The sequence below is a fragment of the Phoca vitulina genome, unplaced genomic scaffold (genome assembly GCF_004348235.1).
Source record: "Phoca vitulina isolate PV1807 unplaced genomic scaffold, GSC_HSeal_1.0 scaffold4, whole genome shotgun sequence".
Classification (NCBI taxonomy): domain Eukaryota; kingdom Metazoa; phylum Chordata; class Mammalia; order Carnivora; family Phocidae; genus Phoca; species Phoca vitulina.
The window spans coordinates 4256089-4276285 of record NW_022589707.1 but is presented as its reverse complement, the minus strand read 5'-3'; the positions used below and the strand labels follow the sequence as shown (position 1 = coordinate 4276285).

Sequence of the window (20197 nt, the reverse complement as noted above, 5' to 3'; positions counted from 1 at the left end):
GGCTTATGGATTGCATCCAGTCTCCAAAATGGATTCTCTGTCACTCATGGTTGAAAATGAAAGGCCAATGTTCAAGTAAGTTTTTAAACAGTTTCCATAGAGACTGAATTTGGTATTTCCTCCCTTGTTCCTTTGGAATCACTGAAGGATCACCACAGGTTTTTGCTGATGGGTCATCTTTCTATAAGCCCTCTTTAGTGAAAGACTCCTATAAGGTTAAAGAACTTGTAAGCTGTATGGGTGAGTGGTGGGTATCGGGCTGTTATTGCACGCCTTTCCCTCTGAGACTTCATTGTATCCAGGTTGCCTTAAAACCTACCAGCCCTGCCACCATCGTCCTCAAGGGTAGAAACACACTGGCAGCCACCTAAAGCAGCCATCACTCCCTCAAATGAGCTTTCAGTGAAGTAGGAAGAAAGCGCATGACAGTAGAGAAATAAGCGGACTAAGTCACAGCCTGGGACGCCCAGCCACCCTGTATTGTATAAGAGGAAGCAATCATGAACACTTGTTAATGGCAATAGTATATTCAAATCGTCTAAAACTTCCTATTTATTTGGATTTGGCTAGAATCAGATGAACTAAGTGTGATCATTATTTCATCTTTGATCATAAATATGTAACTGTAATTTTTTTAAGGTTTAGAAAATGAGAAAAGTTATAACTTAGTAAATTCTGTCTTATGGATTGACTGCTTGGGGTCCATGCGAGAAAAAAGATTTTAAAAAGTGATGAAAATGATCCAGATGGGGGAAGTTCAGAAAGGCTTACCTGGAAATTCTGTGTAGAAGTCAGAAAATTTGAGTAGGGCTTTAAGAGAGTGACTTCAAAATTATTTGTGGTACAGAAAAGCAGTGGCTGTGGTCAGTTTGGAAAACAACTGATGGACCAGATTCTCAGGTTATGTAACACAGAAGATGACAGGCCAGCAAGAGGGAGATTTAAAGGTCAAACTCAAAGCTTCACACTTAGCCCCAGACCAAGGTGCCCATGTAGAGGAGGAGGGGAAGGGCCCACCAGGATTGTGGAACTGGGGGCAGGCCAGGAAGAGAAGACAGACTTGAAATAGGTTGAAAAGCACTTCACCAGCATCTAGTGACACAGTCAGCGTCCATCACTGTGCAAGCCATCTTACAAACGCATAGCATGGTAGCTGCACTTCTGCTCATGCCTCTTAGGAAAGGTATAATCCCTAACATTCATGTTCTGGTTTTGTTTAGCTTGGAAAACGGCCTCACCAAAATAATTTTATAAGTCGTCATTACTTCCCAGGTCAGTCCCCCAAATTCAATTAAAGTGAATGAACAGTGAGAAAGGGTTAGCAAGAGCAATGGATTTCTATATCCCTTCCTATTTAATAATCAACTCAAAGTAATCTGGTTTCTACCCATATTTTGCCATGAAAACTGTACCTGATCAAGTTCCTTTCGAGCTGCCAAACTTAGTCTATCTTTTATATTCTCAGCACCTTAGCTGATCACTCCCTTACCTCTTGAAACTCAAAACTACCTGGTCTCAGTGATACCACTCTTGTAGTTCTCCTATTTCTTTTCCATTAAGGTATTCTATTCTCTAGGGTTCTGCCATTGATCTTTTCACTCCATACCCTCTTTCAATGTGTAAGACTCCACTCCAAGTTTTTAATTACCATGTATATGTTCATGATTCTCAAGGTATATCACCAGGTCAAGCTGTGTGTGTGTGTGTGTGTGTGTGTATAAGTTGAGTAGAATCATACACACACACACACACACACACAGAAGAACTGCCTAAAAGGAGAAATTATTCTACAGATATCTATATATCTATATTTAAGCACTTCTACATAGTTTCAAAGACAGATCAATCTCTTTGTGTCCCAGAGTCAGCTGACCAACTTCCTATCTTCACCTGTTCTTCTCATATTCTCTATTTTAAAGAAAGACAGCAACCAACTGTGTAATCCAAAATCCTAGTCATTACATTGACTCCCTGCCCCCTGTATTCCTCCAAAGAAGACTTTCGAGCACACATCCCAAGGAACTCAATCAGCAAAGTGAAGCTGACTTATTCATCATTTCTTTTTTGGATTTCTAAGAGTTGAATAGCTTCCATCTCTTCCCTAACCAATTTATCCAACATTGCTACACACTAAACTCTCTAAACGGTAATCTAATGCCATTCCCTTGATAAAAATGCTTAATACCTGAGCTCTGCCATCAATATAAAGACCATCTACCTGAGAACGCAAACAAGTCCCTCTACCTTTCTTACCTCTAGCTGCATCTCCTACGGCTCCCAAGGATCTAGCAATTGTGCCAAGTTCTCCCAGGTTGCCTTGCACATGATACTCCTTCCACATTAAATGTCTTTATTCATCTCTCTTTGCCTAACTCCCCATTAGATGTTATCTCCCCTGAGAAACTATCTCCATGATCACCACCAACCCTGTCACCAATCTGGATTAGATGCTTTTTCCACGCCATCCTCACAGCACTCAGTGCTTTGTTTTGAAGGAGGCTCCACACCCAGCATGGAGCCCAACCCAGGGCTTGAACTTCCGATCCTGAGATCGAGACCTGAGCTGAGATCAAGAGCCAGAAGCTTAACCAACTCAGCCACCCAAGCCCTCTGCACTCACTATATTCTTCTAACAGATTTCTGAATTTTGCAATTTATTCTTCTGGCTTTTCACTGAACTATGAGCAGTAGAACAGAAGCCATTTGCTTTATTTCCACATTCTCACTGCCTGCCACAGTATCTACTACATAACAGGTGTTTGAAGAGTGTTTGTTGATGAAATATTCTATGCTGTAAATCAACAAAACAGAACACAATACCTATAAAATAAACTCTTTAAGAATGTGTGGTTAATTTCTTAGTTACATAAAATTAGTTTAATTAAACATGAATAAAACCATAAAGGAAATATTTCTATGGCAATCTAACGAGGACATTAGAGGGCACTTAGAAAAATGAGAATTGTATAGCTTTAGAATTTTGTTGTCTTATTGCTCATTAAAATGTCATGTTTTCATAATAACATACTAAGACTAACACAAAGTTCTAAACAGGATAGGTTTTGGTTTATAATTTTAAAACTCCCTGTAGAGGAGGAAGGGGAAAAGCACACAGAAGAGGAAAGAAGAGAAGGAGAAAACGGGCACAGAAACATTTTCCCTAGAAAGCTGGGCAAGGTTTGAAGTGAGGGGACAGAGGAGGATGCTTTGGGAAGATGTGTGTCTGTATTCCACATGGAGAAGCTGCTGCCCTGGCAGAGCAGAGCAGATAAAGCCAAAGAGAGTGAGTAATGCAGAGGACACAATTTGAAGGTAGAATGTTTAGGTCAGACACTGAGTGGCAGAACTTTCCCAGAAAAGCAAGCTTAGATGGGTAGTAGGGCAGAGGAAGGAATGGGTTAGCACTTGGGAGTTATGGAAGAGGAAAGCGAGAGCTCAATGTGACAGCCCATCCTTAGAGAGGAGATACCTGGTGGTCCTTTGCAGACCACTGCTGCCTGAGATCCACCTCATGTTTAGCATCCATTTTCTTTCAAAGAAACACTCTGTATGACCTTGGGCAAATCACTTTACCTTTAAGTCCCTACAATTGCTTATCCACAAAATGATCTTTAAGGTTTTATACCATTTACACTAATATTTAACGGTTCTATGCTACTATATAGTTTTATTTTTAAGTAGGCTCCATACCCAGCCTGGAGCCCATGGTGGGGCTTGAACGCATGACCCTGAGATCAAGACCTGAGCTAAGATCAAGAGCTGGACACTAGAATGAGTCACCCAGGCACCTCTACTATATAGTTGATATTCTGAGAATCACTTCCCTGGTGCTGTCACTGATGAGATGGTCCTGGACATGTGGGTAGACAGACCCATACCCTCAGTTCGCAGCAGAAACCATCATGCATGCCAAATTTACATCATGGATATCCAGCTTCTATCAGACTCTTAACATTTTCCTATCATATTCATTACCAGCATTGCAAATGTCTAATTTATAAAATGTGAGAAATTTAAACAGCAAATAATTGTTCTAGTGAGTGAAAAAACAAGTAGTAGTAAACATGACTAAGATCATGAGGAAGAAATATTTACAACATATTTAGAAGTTTGCTCAGGTGAGATAAAAAGTGATGGAAGTCTGCTCTGTAACACCATTCCCCTGCATCAGATACTGGAATCCTGACTAGGAATCACTGAACAAGGTTTAGGATAATGTAAAAGGCATGCCTTATTAACTCTTGGACATCTCATTTCTTGGTCATAAATCCTATTAACTTGTATTACCAACTGCCATAAAACTTGCAGATAAAAGATAATTTATGCTCAGTGTACAGAAGCTAATGTTTCTGTACTCCTGAGAAGCACAGGAGCAGAAAATGAGAAAGTACGTATGAGAAATCTGGAACCATCCACACTGCATGGCTAGCATGATAAACATGGCTGGGAGCATCTAAATGTCTTCATAAGGAATACAGCCTAACTAATAACTGATACCAGTAGTGTTTCATGTCGAAAATGTCTCTCACTGGTTTCATAAAATCTCCTGTTCATAAAAGGTCATAAAGTCTTATTAAGAAGACATTTTGGAAAGTAAAAGAGAAATGCTTACTTTTAAGGGAGGAGCTATTATGCATTCTATTTTTAATTTTCCATTTGAAGGAACGTACAATCTATCATTTTTAAAGTAAATGCTACCTACTGAGGCTTTCAGTCAAAATGATATTTTGACCCATAGCAAGTGAAATATGCCAAAACACTATAAAAGACATTATATATTCAAAAATAAACCAGCTAAAAAATTCCAAATATTTTTCCATATTTATATAGATCTGGAGCTATACTATTGTCTCCTTGTCTTAAAATTCAATTTGTAATAACCAAAATAAGTCACAGAAAGGGGAATGAAGAGAGAACGCAGATGAAAGATTTCAGTCTGGAACAACCTCTATAACTTTAAGGGAACGGTCTCTGGACATGCGGGTCAGCCCGCAGTGACCGAAAGGACTCTCTGCTCATGAATGAAGGACGCTGACTTATTTATCTAACAGTCTCAAGAGAGTCTCACATGTAGACTATCGCAGAAATGCTAAGATAATTTGGGGTTTGGGTGGCTTTTTTATAAAGATTTTAAAAAAGCACATTTTAGTCCCCTGGTCTAGGGCTATCACTGCCACTTAATAGACACAGATGAGTTCTCTTAGCAAAGCACAGCACCAAAACATTTTATCAGTCATACCAACAGTTCCCATAACATGTCTCATCCTCCTGCTATTATCTTCAATTTCAGACAATCTATAATTACAGAACCAATTCTAGAAAACACTGTTCTCAAAAATAATCCTCATAATAATTAGCATTTACATTGAATTTCACCGCTTTTGAAGTATTTTTAGCAAAGCTCAAAGGTAATCTCCCTCAGTCTTCTTCAATGATAAAAATTCTTGATGTATGTAGGTTTTGTTATACTTGAGGGAAATTCGAGTCATTTTTGTTTAGTTTAGGGGAGCAACGAGGTGGGATATACCCTTAAAGTGTACCCCAAATTCATCTTATTTGAAAATGTTGTGAAGAATAATTACACACACACACAACCCTAGACACACACCAACTGGCCCCTCAGTTAAACATTGCTTATGGATAATCACCAGCCTATGAACTGTAACTTGTTCTAAGAGTTTGCTATTTGCACGTTAATCCACTAGCCCTAAGAAAGAGGAAATGTAGTGTAGTGGAAAGTGTTAGGTCAAAACACTTTGCTGTGTGACCGACGTACCTGTCCTGCTTTCCTCACAGTACTGTTATGAAGCTCAAATTAAGCGCTTCTTGTAAAAGTTCCAAAATTATCTTCCTTTCTGAGAACAGCTATTTGTTGACTTTCAATTAAAAATACATTTAAAAAGTTTCAAACCATTCTTTATTTGGCACTGAAGCATACCAGATTGATTTTCTTGGGCCCTAGTTCCACAATATTTGAAAATGGTTTCAATTTAAAGTTATGAGGTTTTTTCTGTCCATTGTGATTGTGATTATGATCAGTCCTATAAACAATGAACAGCAACTATAGACACCCTGAGTATCCTCCCAAAACATGCACACTGCCTAATAGAGATGTGTGCTCTCGTACATGGATAACATCAAAACACACATGACAAAGTCAGTTCAGCTCAATGATCTGAGTCTCATTTCTAGAATGCAGAATGGTTCTATGAACTAATTTTAGTATAGCTTTTGATTAAGTTTTGGTGTTAATCACATTTCATAAGTGCATAATTAAAACTGTTAAAAATATGGCACACTATATAAGATTGGTTCATATCCTAAACCCTCAAACATACTCATTTTGACTTCTGCATTTATACCAATAATTGTCTTAGTGTTCTCTTACTAAAAGCAATTGAAAAGCAGGGACCTAGTATGTGTTTCTGGGGAGATTTTATTTATTTGACAGAGAGAGAGAGAGAGGAAGAGCACACTCTGGGAAGATTTCTCTAGAACTAGTGCCAAAGAGAAGGAAAGCCATCACTGTTAACCCCGCAGGTAGAAGTCTATGCTAAATACTGTCACCCCTCTACATGACAGAGGGCGTGACTGTGCAGGTTTCTGCCCCACACTATGTAATCATTACTTTCTTAGGATAGGTAATTTCCTAGTGCATTTCAATGAGACAAAATCACAATACCAAAGAATCCAGAAGGCACTGTTTTGGAGCATGTAGCCTATGATACGATATGATAACTATGTTGGGAGAACTGAGGATTCTGTTTTAACAACTAAGTTTAACATATTTTATAAGTGAGAAAAAAAGTATGCTCCTAGAAATTATGTAGGGTCATGATTCCAGACTTTCTTTCCAAACTTCAGTTTCTGGCAGTTTGAGAGGCAGTGTTCTGTGCTCACACAGTGGTTCCTCTCCCTGGGCCACAGCCTTCTTTTCCTAGACTGCCTTGCAGTGCGCTGGGGAATGTCACTGTGTTCCCACCAAAGGTGACAGAGGACACAGCCAGGCCTGGCCTTTAAAAACATGCAGTGCCACTTTCTGGCTATCTTTTCCCCAGATTCCACAATTTCTTCCAGTTGGCTTAGATATAAAATGGAGGATGCCACCCAAACCAGACCAGATATTCCACTGATGAGAAAAAAACCTCAAAAACCTAATCTCAGATAAGCCTCTGAGATTGGGGGTTAATTACTCCTGTAACATAGGCAGAGTAAGACCAGACTTACAGAGGCAGTGTGACAAATTAGTACCCTGACCAACTTAAAACAATAAAAAGTGCTAGAAAAAAGTTAAAGAAATCTTTTTAAAGGCATCAAACATCTGTTTTTGTTTTTTTTAAGGATGCTCAGAAGCCAAAAACTAAGGTCTGACTGAAAAAGAAAACCAAATCTAACTTTCACCTTTGAAATATTTGGTGTTTACCAAAGCAGATGAACTTGAGCTTTGATTTCCAAGGCATCCAAGTATGGAAGGTCATCAGGAGACAAGGCCCAAGGCCTGCCAATGCTGGGAGTGTAAAAGGAGACTGCACCATATAAAGCAGAGACTTTCAGTATAAATGAATATAAATAACACTCCCACTGGACCACTAGGAAAACTGTCCAACCAAGCCCTGGTACTCTGTAGCTGAGAAGAGGGGGCAAGTCTCCCCTGAGCACCTGTAACCTAGCAGAACTGCTAGAATTTACAACACCTAGATGGTCAAAAAGTCTCCATAGATGTCCTAGGTTGTTAATGCCTACAAATAACTGGGCTAGGAGTCTGCTCTAAATTCTCCGTGGACTCACTTTTAACTCACACTTCAAATAATTCTCACAGGTGAAGTTCCCAGAAATATAAGGTCATGGACAAAAATCATAACACACAGAAGGAATCGAGGTTACAAAATATAAAAGTGAAAGTGAATACAAGACAGTGGACTTATAAAGACCACAGGTATTAGAATTACTCTTGACAATAAAGTAAGTATGACAATTATGTTTTAAAGAAAGGGTCTTGAAAAAGTGAGTAGAGGACAAGCATATAAGAAAGAAGAATCATGGGAGGAATTTAAAACTCTGTGGATGGTTTTAGCAGCAAAATAGACATGGCTAAAGCAGAAGAGTGGTACAGAATACAGGTGATGAGCTTCAGAATGCAGCCCGGGGAGGTTAAAGCAGACAAAACGTGAAAGAGAAGTTTTGAGATACACATGATAAAACTGGAGGATCTTAATTACAGTTAATTGGAGTTGCCAAGGAAGGGAGAAGAATAGTCCTGAGACAATATCTGAAAAACTGATGGCTGAGTTTTCCAAACGGACGACAGACAGCAACCTGTAGATGGAGGAAATCCAGTGAATCCCTCCCTGGCTGGAGGCATCTTAGGAAGTCCACAATTATACACATTACAACGATGGTACAGAACACCAAACACACTGAACAATTCTTAACCAACTGAGCCACCCAGGCGCCCCACACTGAACAATTCTTAAGGGCAAAAGTCATTTTTTCAGATATGGCTTTTTCTATCAGTTAATCTTCCCTTTTTTACTTTTTAAAAATTATTGTACTGCAGCTTCCACTAGTAATCTATTAACTAGAATATCTACCTACAGCAAGTTACAGGTGACTACTTTAGCAATCACACTATCAGCTCAATATAATATAATAAAGCTCAATGATTTATAATAGTAGAAAGTTTCACGCTTCAGAAATTGTTAGGAGATTAATAGGTATTTAACAAACACATAATTAGAAATCTAAGAAGCATAGCTGCTCATGTCATAGCACTAAGTGAAATATTTTAATGACTTCCCATTACCTACAGCAAAAACGTCCACACTCCACAGTGCAGAATTCAAGGCTCTTCATGATCTAAGTAGTTTTCTAGTCTTATCTCCCTAGCATTTTCCATACTGCAGATCCTAAGACATGCCCTGTGCCTGTACCTTTCTTTAGTGGCTCCTTCCACCTTGTGTGGCTTCCTCACCATCTCCCACAGCAAACATCCACTCATCCTTGAAGATCCTGCTCCAATGTAGCCTCAAGAGAATGAAAACCAGGGATTTTGTCTCTTTAGTTGGCTGCCATGTCCCTGGTAAGTAAATGCCTGGTGTATACAGCAGGTAACCGATAAGTATTTGTTGAATTAACTGAGTGAATAAAATGTGAGTGCCTCTGAGTGGACTTTCCTTACTATACTTATGACCAAATCATATCTTTCATCTCATTTATGTACCAATCTTTTAACGGTGCTTTATGTTTATGTTTTTATAAATGACTTCTTCGCTAGAGAGCAGAGATCACATAACTAGTTTTCTTAGTCCTCAACTGCCTAGCAGTGGAATAAATAGCAGGCGCTCCATAATGGTTGTTGACTAAATAAATGGACATTATTGAGTTTGAAAACGGAATTCTTCAGCTCCCTTTTCACATCTCATAGGAAGTGTTCCAGAAAACAGCAAAGCTAGGCAATGCAAAGAGCCAGGAAAAAAAAAATGCAAAGCTGGCCGAACAACAGGGAGCATGCATTGTGCCTACATGAACCAAACGACAATTGTTAGGTAATGACGTGCTGCAGACGGTGGGCAGCAGACGGGCAGGGGCAACGCTGTAAGCAGTACATCACAATGAGAGGCAAAAAGGAACAACTGTCCACTATCTTCTAAAAATGTTACCAAATGATTATTTTTGTAGAGGAACTCACGGATCAACCTTATAAAACTTATTTAATAAGAATTCTGTTCTAAGCACTATGTTGATAGAAAATTTCCTCGATATTCATCATGGGAAGTGAATGATATGATCATTAGAATTTATTCCGAGGCAGTGAAATTAATAAGCAGGCAACTTATGAAGAGTAAAAGCTAAAGATTTTCTTTTCAGTGCTTAACAAAATCAAATCCAGTTTCCAATTATAATGATAACACTGAAAATATATGAGAATTCCATTTGAAATATTTGCCAAGCTTTGTGTTTCCTCTGTTGAGATTTTTCTCAAGTGGCATTCACATTCAGCTGCTCAAAATGCAAAAGTGTTAAATTTAATTCTTAATCAATTTAATTAAAAGTTACAAGATATTTTTTTTCTGGGCATAACAAAATGAAAACTTTGAGGCGTCTCCTGCACATTTTTGCTGTTCCATGCTCTGAGGCAGGAGACCAGGGTAAACACAAGTAGGTAAACATGGTCAACTTCACTCATGGGTCAACTTCGAAGACACACAGTAGGCTCATGTTTTCTGCAAGTCTACTCAAATGTTAAAAGTTCTGTGGAAGCAAAGTGCTGACATTATATTTATTCTTCACTTACTGGCTGAAGCAGGTAGATGAGAGATTCCTCTTGGATTATTATAATTGGCACAGGAGTGATGCACGTAGCTTGGAACAGGGTGCTCACAGATGCCATAATCTGGTCAAAACGCCCACCAAGACCTCCCAAGGTCACAATGACATCCACCTAAGCAAGGCAAAACAAAACTGAAAGTCACATACTTAAAGTATTTTCAATAATTAAGTAGCATCAATGAAACAGAGCTTTCAATACTCTATTTTATGTGATAAGCCATAGAGAAATGGTAGATATCACTGAAAAAGAAACAATGAAAAAGAGCTTTCAATACTCTATTTTATGTGATAAGCCATAGAGAAATGGTAGATATCACTTCTGTTGTTCAGATGAAGGAATGAAGTTACTTGTTTAAAGTCACATAATTGGTGAGTAGCAGTCACATTTCGAGACCAACTCTTTCAAGTACAAATTTTATGCTTTTCCCATCTGCCTGTTGACCTGGAAAACTAGTCAACTCTTCCTTTACAGCTCTGTTTATGTGTTCCTTCCATTTGGAATCGTCCCTGATTTCGCAGCTGGTGCCTCTCCCGTCCATCCCCATAGCATACCCGTGGTCTCTTCTTATAACACACAGGTCGTCGCCCCACTAGAATTCAAGTATCTTGAAGACCTGTACCATCTTTTTACTGAACCTAGCAATGTTGCCTAAACTCTCAGGGCTTCATTTTTATGTTCACATGCAAAAATTGGATAGTATTTGCCAACTGATAAGGTTGTTGCAGGGTTTAAATGAGGTAATTAGAGGAGTTAAGTGTAAAGCATTTAGAACATGTTCATGACATAGTGATTGTTTAAAAAATATTAGCCATTATTCTCTTGCCATTTGCAACGATGTGGATGGAACTAGAGGGTATTATGCTAAGCGAAATAAGTCAGTCAGAGAAAGATACCATATGATTTCACTCATATGTGTAACTTAAGAAACAAAACAGATGAACACAGGGAAAGTGAAAGAAAAATAAGATGAAAACAGAGGGCAGCAAACCATAAGAGGCTCCTAACTCCAGGAAACAAACTGAGGGTTCCAGATATTTTTATGCCAATACAGCTTTATATTATTTTCCCTTTTTTAAAACAGATGAGGATTGCTGGCGGGGAGATGGGTAGGGGGATGGGGTAACTGGGTGATGGGTATTAAGGAGGGCAGTTGATGTGGTGAGTACTGGGTGTTATATACAACTGATGAGTCACTAAATTCTACCCCTGAAACTAATAATACAGTATATGTTAACAAAAATGGAATTTAAATAAAAATTTAACAAATAATAAAAAATATTAGCTCTTATTCTATTGCCGTATTATTTTTGGTATTATTATAGTCATATATTTTTAACATTTTTGTTATTATTACCTATAGTTTGATATGTTATTTTCCTACTTAACACTTTCAAGACAGCATTTCCTATAACTAAAGTATAATTTATTTAAACATTCCCCTGTTGTTGAAAATATATTTCCAGAATATTAATATATAAAATTACTTTGCTGCTTTCTTTCTTTATAAGACAAAGGGTAAAGATGGGCTGTGGGGAAGTGAAAGGGAGTAAAGTAACCTTCTCCTGCAAAAAGCAGCTGACAATGGGCTTGAGAACAGGACACGACGCATTGCCTCCTCCCTTGACCCTATGCGCCTTCTTCTACTCATCCTAATCTCATAATGCATCAACACAGTCAAAGCGGATATAGTCATTGTGGAAGAGGAAGGCTTGAAGAGCTTAATTAAAATATTACAAGAAAACCTTACAAACAATAAAAATGGACTGTAATAATAATCACTCCATCTGGAATAAAATAGATACTGTTTAAAAACAGGGAGTATGTGGGTTTTTAGGTTTTTAAAATAGTTCATGAAAAAAAAACTTAAATAACATTTAGTCCATAAAGATGCCATGATTTTAAAAGAATACCATGTTAACCAAGCACCCATATGACCTGTACCACTCTTAGAGGAACAGTAAGTGTATGAAGTCCATGGAGCCAAAGGCTGTGCTTCTCTGGTCCCGTTGTTAGAGCCCTGGTCTCTGAACAGTGTCTAACACATCAAAGACAGCCAAGTGTTTGATGAAAGAGTAAGTGAAGACACTGCAAGAAATGACACACCGCTTAAGGAAGAAATAGCTTAATTGCTATATTGTGGGAATATGTAAATCAGAATGGGGTCCCATAAAAACACAAAAGGTAAATTACACAGAAGAACCAAGACATTTGAAATGAGTTTTCTGTTTCTGACTTCATCAGAATGTAGGGAGAACAGGAATTTTTACTTTGGATAAGATGCTTCATGCCAAACCTGTGTGGTGTGCCTGTCTTAGGATACTAGTTTTGGAGATCTTTCAAGGACTCAAAGCATTAGATTTGGGGTCCAGGAAGAGCACGCACCCTGGGAAGCATATATTACTCTGAATACATAGGCAAAGACAGGGACATCTGTTAACCCTCTGAGGAAGAGGGTAACTTGTAAGCAGTTAGGCTTAGACCTGCCGAGGAGACTGCTTCTGTTTGGGGTATCAGGTCAGGGAAATGGCTCTTAATCTTAACTAGGAGGATTTATTAGTAAGGCCACTCCAGACCAGTGGGGAATCGGCCCAGAAATTATATACCGCCTCAGAAAGACTAGAGAGAATATGCTCTAAACTGAAGAAAAGGACATTCAAAGATGTTATATATGAAATCTAGCAAAACTGCTAAGGCTCCAGGAAAAAGCACATGGCACATTCTTACGCACATAATCCTAAATTCACATCAGAAGCAAGGCTGGTGAGAGTTTATTCACTACGCAGATTCCGGAATCCCTTTTTAGGTTCTCAATTTTTCATTACTATACTCTAAGCCTTGAGGGACCCCATAACCTTTAAGGCTGAAATTTAACCCCCTCTTCTGCACTGGGGCATCATGATGAATAAGCGGTATCTGTAGATCAGTGACTGAATTTTTCAGAATAAAGAAGCCGCAAGATTACTTCTCATCACTACTCATTCTCCCTACAGAAGTATTTAGCAAGACTGATTAAAATCATTAGAGGATCAATGGGGGCTGCAGGCAGGGCAGGGAGGGTCAGCCTGAGAGGTTTCTGCAGCTCTCTGGCTCTGGCTGTAAGTAGGGCGTCAGGTGTTCACAGAGAGAGACGAGAGAGTGACAGCACCCCTGCACATTCACGAGGGTTTTACGAGGCTACAGTTATGCCTTTAGGACTACAGTGCCACTAGGACAGCGTTCAATCTGAAACAGACCATTTGCAGACTGCCCAGGGTGACTCTTCTGTGTGGATCCAAAGCCTTTTGCATTTATTTCTAATTTCACCCAGTGTGTGGTAAGTTTTTAAAACTTTGTATTTCCTGAGGCTTCAACATCTTCAGACAGTCTGTGAGCCCCTGGCCCAGGTGAACAGGTGCACAGGGTGATAAGGCTGGTCCCTGCCACAAGTTTCCCCTTCTTGCCCTCCAGACTGTGACCTAGTGACATTCAAACAAACCAATGAAATCCTCTCAAGCCTTTGCTTGTCTACCCACCCTGACTCCCAATAAAGCACTTCCCATGGGGCCTCGCTCTATCTCCCAGCTCCCGACCTGTTTGAGCCTGCTTGCTGGGCACTCCTCCCATGTAGCCCCCAGCATGGCACACCATGTCTTCCTTTCTAGGACCTGTATGTATAACAAGGCCTTTAATTTCAGATGTCTGTGTCTGCATTAGACAAAATTCCCAATTTAAGTAACATAATTATTCTTTACAATATACCCAGTCGCACTTTGTTATAACTGTTGATATACTTGAGTATCTCTCCTTCTAGAAGAGGCCCATGTATCCCAAATGTTAGCTGCAGTGTTCACAACAGAGCAGACAACAAGTATTTACTGAGCTTCCCCTAAGCATATAAAAACTCAGGAAAAACTGAATAAATAACCAGAGAGGCAAGAAGCTATTTGTTAGGCTGAGTTAACATCATCTTATTCCTACAAGAGTACTTCCCTACTTAACAAGGGTTCAAATAGTCTGTGGCTTTTGAAAAAAGTAACTTATTTCATATGTGTTAGTTCTGGCAATATTTATGGATCATTTACCATGTGTTAGGTGCTATTCTAAACACTTATGATGTATCAGTAAAGACGACAAAAATCCCTGCCTTCATGGTGTTGACATTCAAATGGAGGATAATACACAATTGACAGACATACAAATAAGTCTGTTAGGATGTGAAATGCCGGTAAGTGTTAAAATTGGGAGAATAACAAGAAAGACATGTATCATATGACCTCACTGATATGAGGAATTCTTAATCTCAGGAAACAAACTGAGGGTTGCTGGAGTGGGGGGTGGGGTGGGAGGGATGGGGTGACTGGGTGATGGACACTGGGGAGGGTATGCGTTCTGGTAAGCGCTGTGAATTGTGCAAGACTGTTGAATCTCAGATCTGTACCTCTGAAACAAATAATGCAATAGATGTTAAGAAAGAAAAAAAGAAGAAGAAGAATGTAGCAGGAGGGGAAGAATGAAGGGGGGGAAATCGGAGGGGGAGAAGAACCATGAGAGACAATGGACTCTGAAAAACAAACTGACGGTTCTAGAGGGGAGGGGGTTGGGAGGATGGGTTAGCCTGGTGATGGGTATTGAGGAGGGCACGTTCTGCATGGAGCACTGGGTGTTATGCACAAACAATGAATCATGGAACACTATATCTAAAACTAATGATGTAATGTATGGGGATTAACATAACAATAAAAAAATTAAAAAAAAAATTGGGGGAATAACAGAGCAGGAGAGGGGAGACCAAAAATAACAGGTTGGGAACATGCTTCCACTTTAAATAGGAGCTAGGTAATGGGTATTAAGGAGGGCACGTACTTCATCGAGCACTGGGTGTTATACACAAACAACGAATCATGGAACACTACATCAAAAACTAATGATGTACTGTATGGTGATTAACATAACATAATAAAATTTTAAAAAATAAATAGATAAATAGATAGATAGATAGATAGATAGATAGGCGCTAGGGCAGACTACATTGCAAAAATACTAGAGTAGCACAAAGACCCGGAAGAGATGAGGGAGGCGGCCGTGTGTGCGGATACCTGGGGCAGGTTCTTCAGACAGCAGACTGACTATGTTAAGGCCCTGAAGCAGTAACATGGCCCCGGGCATTTTCAAAGAGTATCAGGAGGCTAGCTGCTAAAATTAAATGAGAAATTAGTGGGAGAAATCAGAGTAAAATGTAAGTATTAAATTCATAGAGACTTGTTAAGCCATAGTCCCCGACTTTTACAGGCATTAAATGGGGAGCCGTTATGAGCAGAGGAAGGACATGATCTATGTATTTCCAAAAGTTAGTATGTGTCCAGAATTTCTCCACTTCTCAATACCCACAACCTCATCACAACTACGGCTCAAGCCACCAAAATTGCCAGGGGGTGTCAGCCAGCATTACATCACAAGAAGTGGCAACATAACAGGTGTCCAGTAGGTATTTTTTTGAATAAATGAAAAAATGAAACAGGGATTGGAGGAGAGCAAAAGAACACAGTCAATGGATCAGAGTACTGGTTGAGTTGAAGAACTGCTGGAGTCAGGCTACAAAAAAGTGAGTCAAATAGATAAAACAGAGGTTATGGAGGGCTTATAAAACTTGCTATCAACAAGGTCTAGGTGTGTTCACTGAATTGAGTAATTTAGTTAAAAAAGTAAATAAGATAACCAGAGGGGATAAGTTTAAGGAAACAAGAGGTCTGTGTATTGGAAGGTTCATTCAAGTATATACAGAATTTACCATGAATCAAGACAGTACTGCTGAAAAAAGTATTGGTGACCTTTGGTGACCTAGAAGTTTACTTGATCAAGACAGGAGGGGAAATGACCAAGACAGTCACGATGAGGACTGCAGCAATGAGCGATTAAGTTGCCATGAGGTTGAGAACTAAAGTTTTTAGGGCAAAAGAAGAAAGGAATAAAACAGCACTGTCTAATGTAAATATAAGGGGATACATATAGGCAATTTTAAATGCTCAAGAACTACATTTTAAAAGTTTTTAAAAGAGGTAAAATTAATTTTAAAATATATTTTAATGCATTACATCTAAATATGTATTTTAAGATGTAATCTGTATTAAAAATACTGAGATGTTAGGAAAACTGGACAATCACATGCAGAAGAATAAAATTGGACCCTTATCTTATACCACTCACAAAAATTAACTCAAAATAAATTGAAGACTTAAACATAAGACTTGAAACTATAAAACCTCTAGAAGAAAACATAGGGAAAAAGACCCCTGACATTGGTCTTGTCAACCATTTTTTAGAGATGACACTAAAAGCACAAGCAACAAAAGCAAAAATTAAAAAGTGAGACTGCACCAAACTAAAAAGCTTCTACACAGCAAAATAAACAATCAACAGGAGGAAAAGGCAGTTTTTGTTATAGAAGAAAATATTTGCAAATCATCTATCTGATGAGAAATTAATATCCAAAATGTATAAGGAACTCATATAATTCAATAGCAAAAACCCATCAACCTGATTAAAAAATGGGCAGAGGAGCTTACTAGCCACTTTCTAAAGATGTACAAATGGCCATCAGGTACATGAAAAGATGCCAAACATCATTAATCATCAGAGAAATGTAAATTAGTTCTATTATTCAGCCACGAGAAAAAAGGAAATCCTACCAGTAAGAACTACATGGATGGACCACGAAAGCATTATGCTAAATGAAGTAAGTCAGACAAAGAAAGACAAATATCGTATGATCTCTTCTATGGAATCTAAAAAAAGCCAAACTCGCAGAAACAGAGAGTAGAATGATGGTTGCCAGACGCTGGTGGTGGGAAAAAGAAAGATGTTGGTCACAGGGTACAAACCCCCAGTTATCAGATGAGTAAGTTCTGGGATCTAATGTACAGCATGGTGACCAAAGTTACCAATATTGTATTATATACTTGAAAGTTGTTGAGACAGTAAATCTTACATGTTCTTACCATACCAAAAAGTCAAAATAAAACAAAAGGTAATTATGTGAGCTGATAGAGGTGTTCATTAACTCTATTAATACATCTGTGTATCAAATCATCATGTTGTATGCCTTAAATTTATACAAAGTTATATATCAGTTATATCTCAATAAAGCTGGTAACAAGAAGGAGATATTTTACATTTTTTCAAACCTGGTCTCCAAAACTGTCAATGTACTTTACGCTAATAACATGTCTCAATTTGAATCAGCTACATTTCACGTACTCAAGTGATGAATGGCTAGAGTTTTGGACAGGACAAATCAAAAAACGGCAAAGAGCAGTGAAGACACCTACCTCTAACTTCCAGAGCCCATTCTAGAAAAAGTAGTGGGAGAAACAAAACAAAACGAAACAACAGCACCACTAGGACTACAGAGAATTGCCGTCCTTAGGGAAAAGCCCAATTTATGCTGGAGATAAGGACCCTGCACGTACAGGAGATTTTAGTGAGAATGAACCATGAATTTCAGAGGGCACTAGCAGGGAGGGCATACATGGTCTAGGGCAAGTCATTTTTTTTTTTTAATATGCCTACTATTCTCTAAAGAATAGAAGCCAGTCTCAGAGGCTAACATGTTTTCTACTGATTGTGATGTACCAAGGACTCAATATTTGTAATTCTAAAGAAGTGTTACAATCTTAATAGCCCCATGAAGAAAACATTTTAAATATTGTATTATATTGTATTTGTGCACATATACACACAAGTAACCAACACATGCCTATTAGGCCATATTCTATAATATATAAAATGTATATATAAAATGTAAAATGTAAAAAATCAACTTCTGTTTTCTATTTATTTCCTACAATCAAGTCAGGGTATTTTCATGGGCTTTTTTTGCTGGCAAGGGAGAGTGTTGTGAGAATAGGGTTGCCTTCTGCCTTTCATAGGCAATCGTGTGTGGCAAAAGGAAGCCTAAAACCCTGGATGAAGATATTAGAGATCTGACTATAGTATGGTATATTCTTTCAAAAGCCAGGTAACCACATACAAGTTACATAATCTCGTTGTGACTTAGGTGGCTCATCTATAAAGGTAAGGGACCAACCAGATTCATTAATGTATTTCTCAAGATTCCTTTCACTTCTAACAGTCTACATAAGGTTCTCTGGTTTCCACTCTAACAGGTTAAATAAAAAACAGTGTCTATTTTGTTCAGAAAAATAAATGAAAACCTTAGCTTTGCATAATTTGCCTTAATAGAATCATGACAAGACTGGTTAAGGGATATAGAACACTAAAAGTAGAAGCAATTTCATTTTTTCTATTACAGCAGTAAAAACCTTTCAGTAAACAAATGACATGTTTTTCTCCATTTGTCCTCAAAAAGACTTAGACACAGCATGCATGAAGTCCACAGCAGAGACAGTGGCTGTCAGCATATTTTAATTACATTTACTTTCCATAAATTGAATTCTAGAGTTGCATAAATGGACAATTTCTTTATGGCTCTCCCTGATAAACAGGGTGACCATACAATTTACCATACAAACTGAGACACTTCTGAAAGTAAAAGGGGGACATTATATATAATTACACCAAGAATACAAGCATAAACCAAGACCATGCCTATGTAAACCAAGACATATGTTTACCCTACTGTTTGAGAATTATAACTAACATTAGCCTAGCCAACTTAACAAAAGTAAACACTAGGGGCTCAAAAAATTTAGATGTTATTCTTATGCCTCCCTTAACTTTCAAAGATCTGTACTGTATTATAGTTAGGCTTGAATAGGATGATGAGATTCTTTGGTCCAATTGTTTGATGCTCTTATTTGAAGATAGAAAACCCAACACAGGCCATGAAGGAAAAAGCTGGATCAAGATAGAGCAAAAACTATAAACTGACCCAAAAATCAGCAATGTCAAAATGTTTTAATAAGCCTATAAAGGAATTCCAGAGATTGATATAAAGTAAAATGAGACACCAAGGAAATTAAAGACCACAGATTTCATGGTATCAGAAGATAACTCTACTTACAAACACAGAATATACCTAGCTGAATGGCAGCTTGTGAAAATATGACTAGAGGGATCCCATTTAAATTTCAACCAAGCTCATTGAGTCACAGTTTAATATAAGCCTGTTTGGGTGAGAAAGAAATAATGCCTCTTGCAATGGCAAGATAATGAGTCTTCCATTCACAGATGAGAAATCTAAGAAAATTCAGGGTTAAGGGTGTGATTAGTGTAAGCATTTTCAAAGGATGCCTACCTCCACTTTCTAAAAAAAAATGAATTTGTTTGAACAGAGTATTTTTTCCAACTTTGTCAAATTGTAAATATGTTATTAAGAAATGTCATAAACGTGTTTATACAAAACTTGTTTTTGAACCTGTTAAAGTTAAAAAAAAGAGAGAGAGGAGGAAGGGACCTATTTATATCACTGAAAAGTGATTGATGTATCCAAGCTTGTCTGCATTTGAGAGAAAAACTACAAGGCACGATAAGGATCTATACTAAGACTCCTGACTGCTATAAACCATAATCCCCTGGTAAAAGTTTTAGCATAAAAGCCCAGGCAGCTCACACTCTCACTGACCATGGGGCACTTACTATGCCCTGTGCCTCTCTAGAGAGCTCAGCAGAGGGGACTCCAACCTCCTTGTGCAGACTGGAAGGCACTCTTGCTGGCAGAGGTCCTGGACACTCTGGCTCCAAGTCAGCAGAGGGGGCGGCCAGGAGAGACTGACCTGTCCCAGTAAGGCTGTGTGTGTGTGTGTGTGTGTATGTGTGTGTGTGGTCCCCTCCCTACTGGTTCATTCTCTGTTATCTTGCATGTACTTTCAGTATTGCCTACCCTTTGACATCCCAAACCTATGAGTTTTACCTTTCACCCTAAATACTCAG

General features: G+C 38.5%; 1 protein-coding gene across 6 annotated transcripts in view; it reads right to left on the bottom strand.

Annotated features, from left to right (window-relative positions):
• The window catches only part of TPK1 (thiamin pyrophosphokinase 1), a 325993-nt gene that overhangs the window by 130697 nt on the left and 175099 nt on the right, over nt 1-20197 (bottom strand). For all 6 annotated transcript variants that reach the window (XM_032401396.1, XM_032401394.1, XM_032401393.1 and 3 more), the window contains one exon: nt 10295-10441. In XM_032401396.1, coding sequence (XP_032257287.1) covers nt 10295-10441 — 147 coding nt within the window. The remainder of the gene's footprint in view (nt 1-10294; nt 10442-20197) is intronic.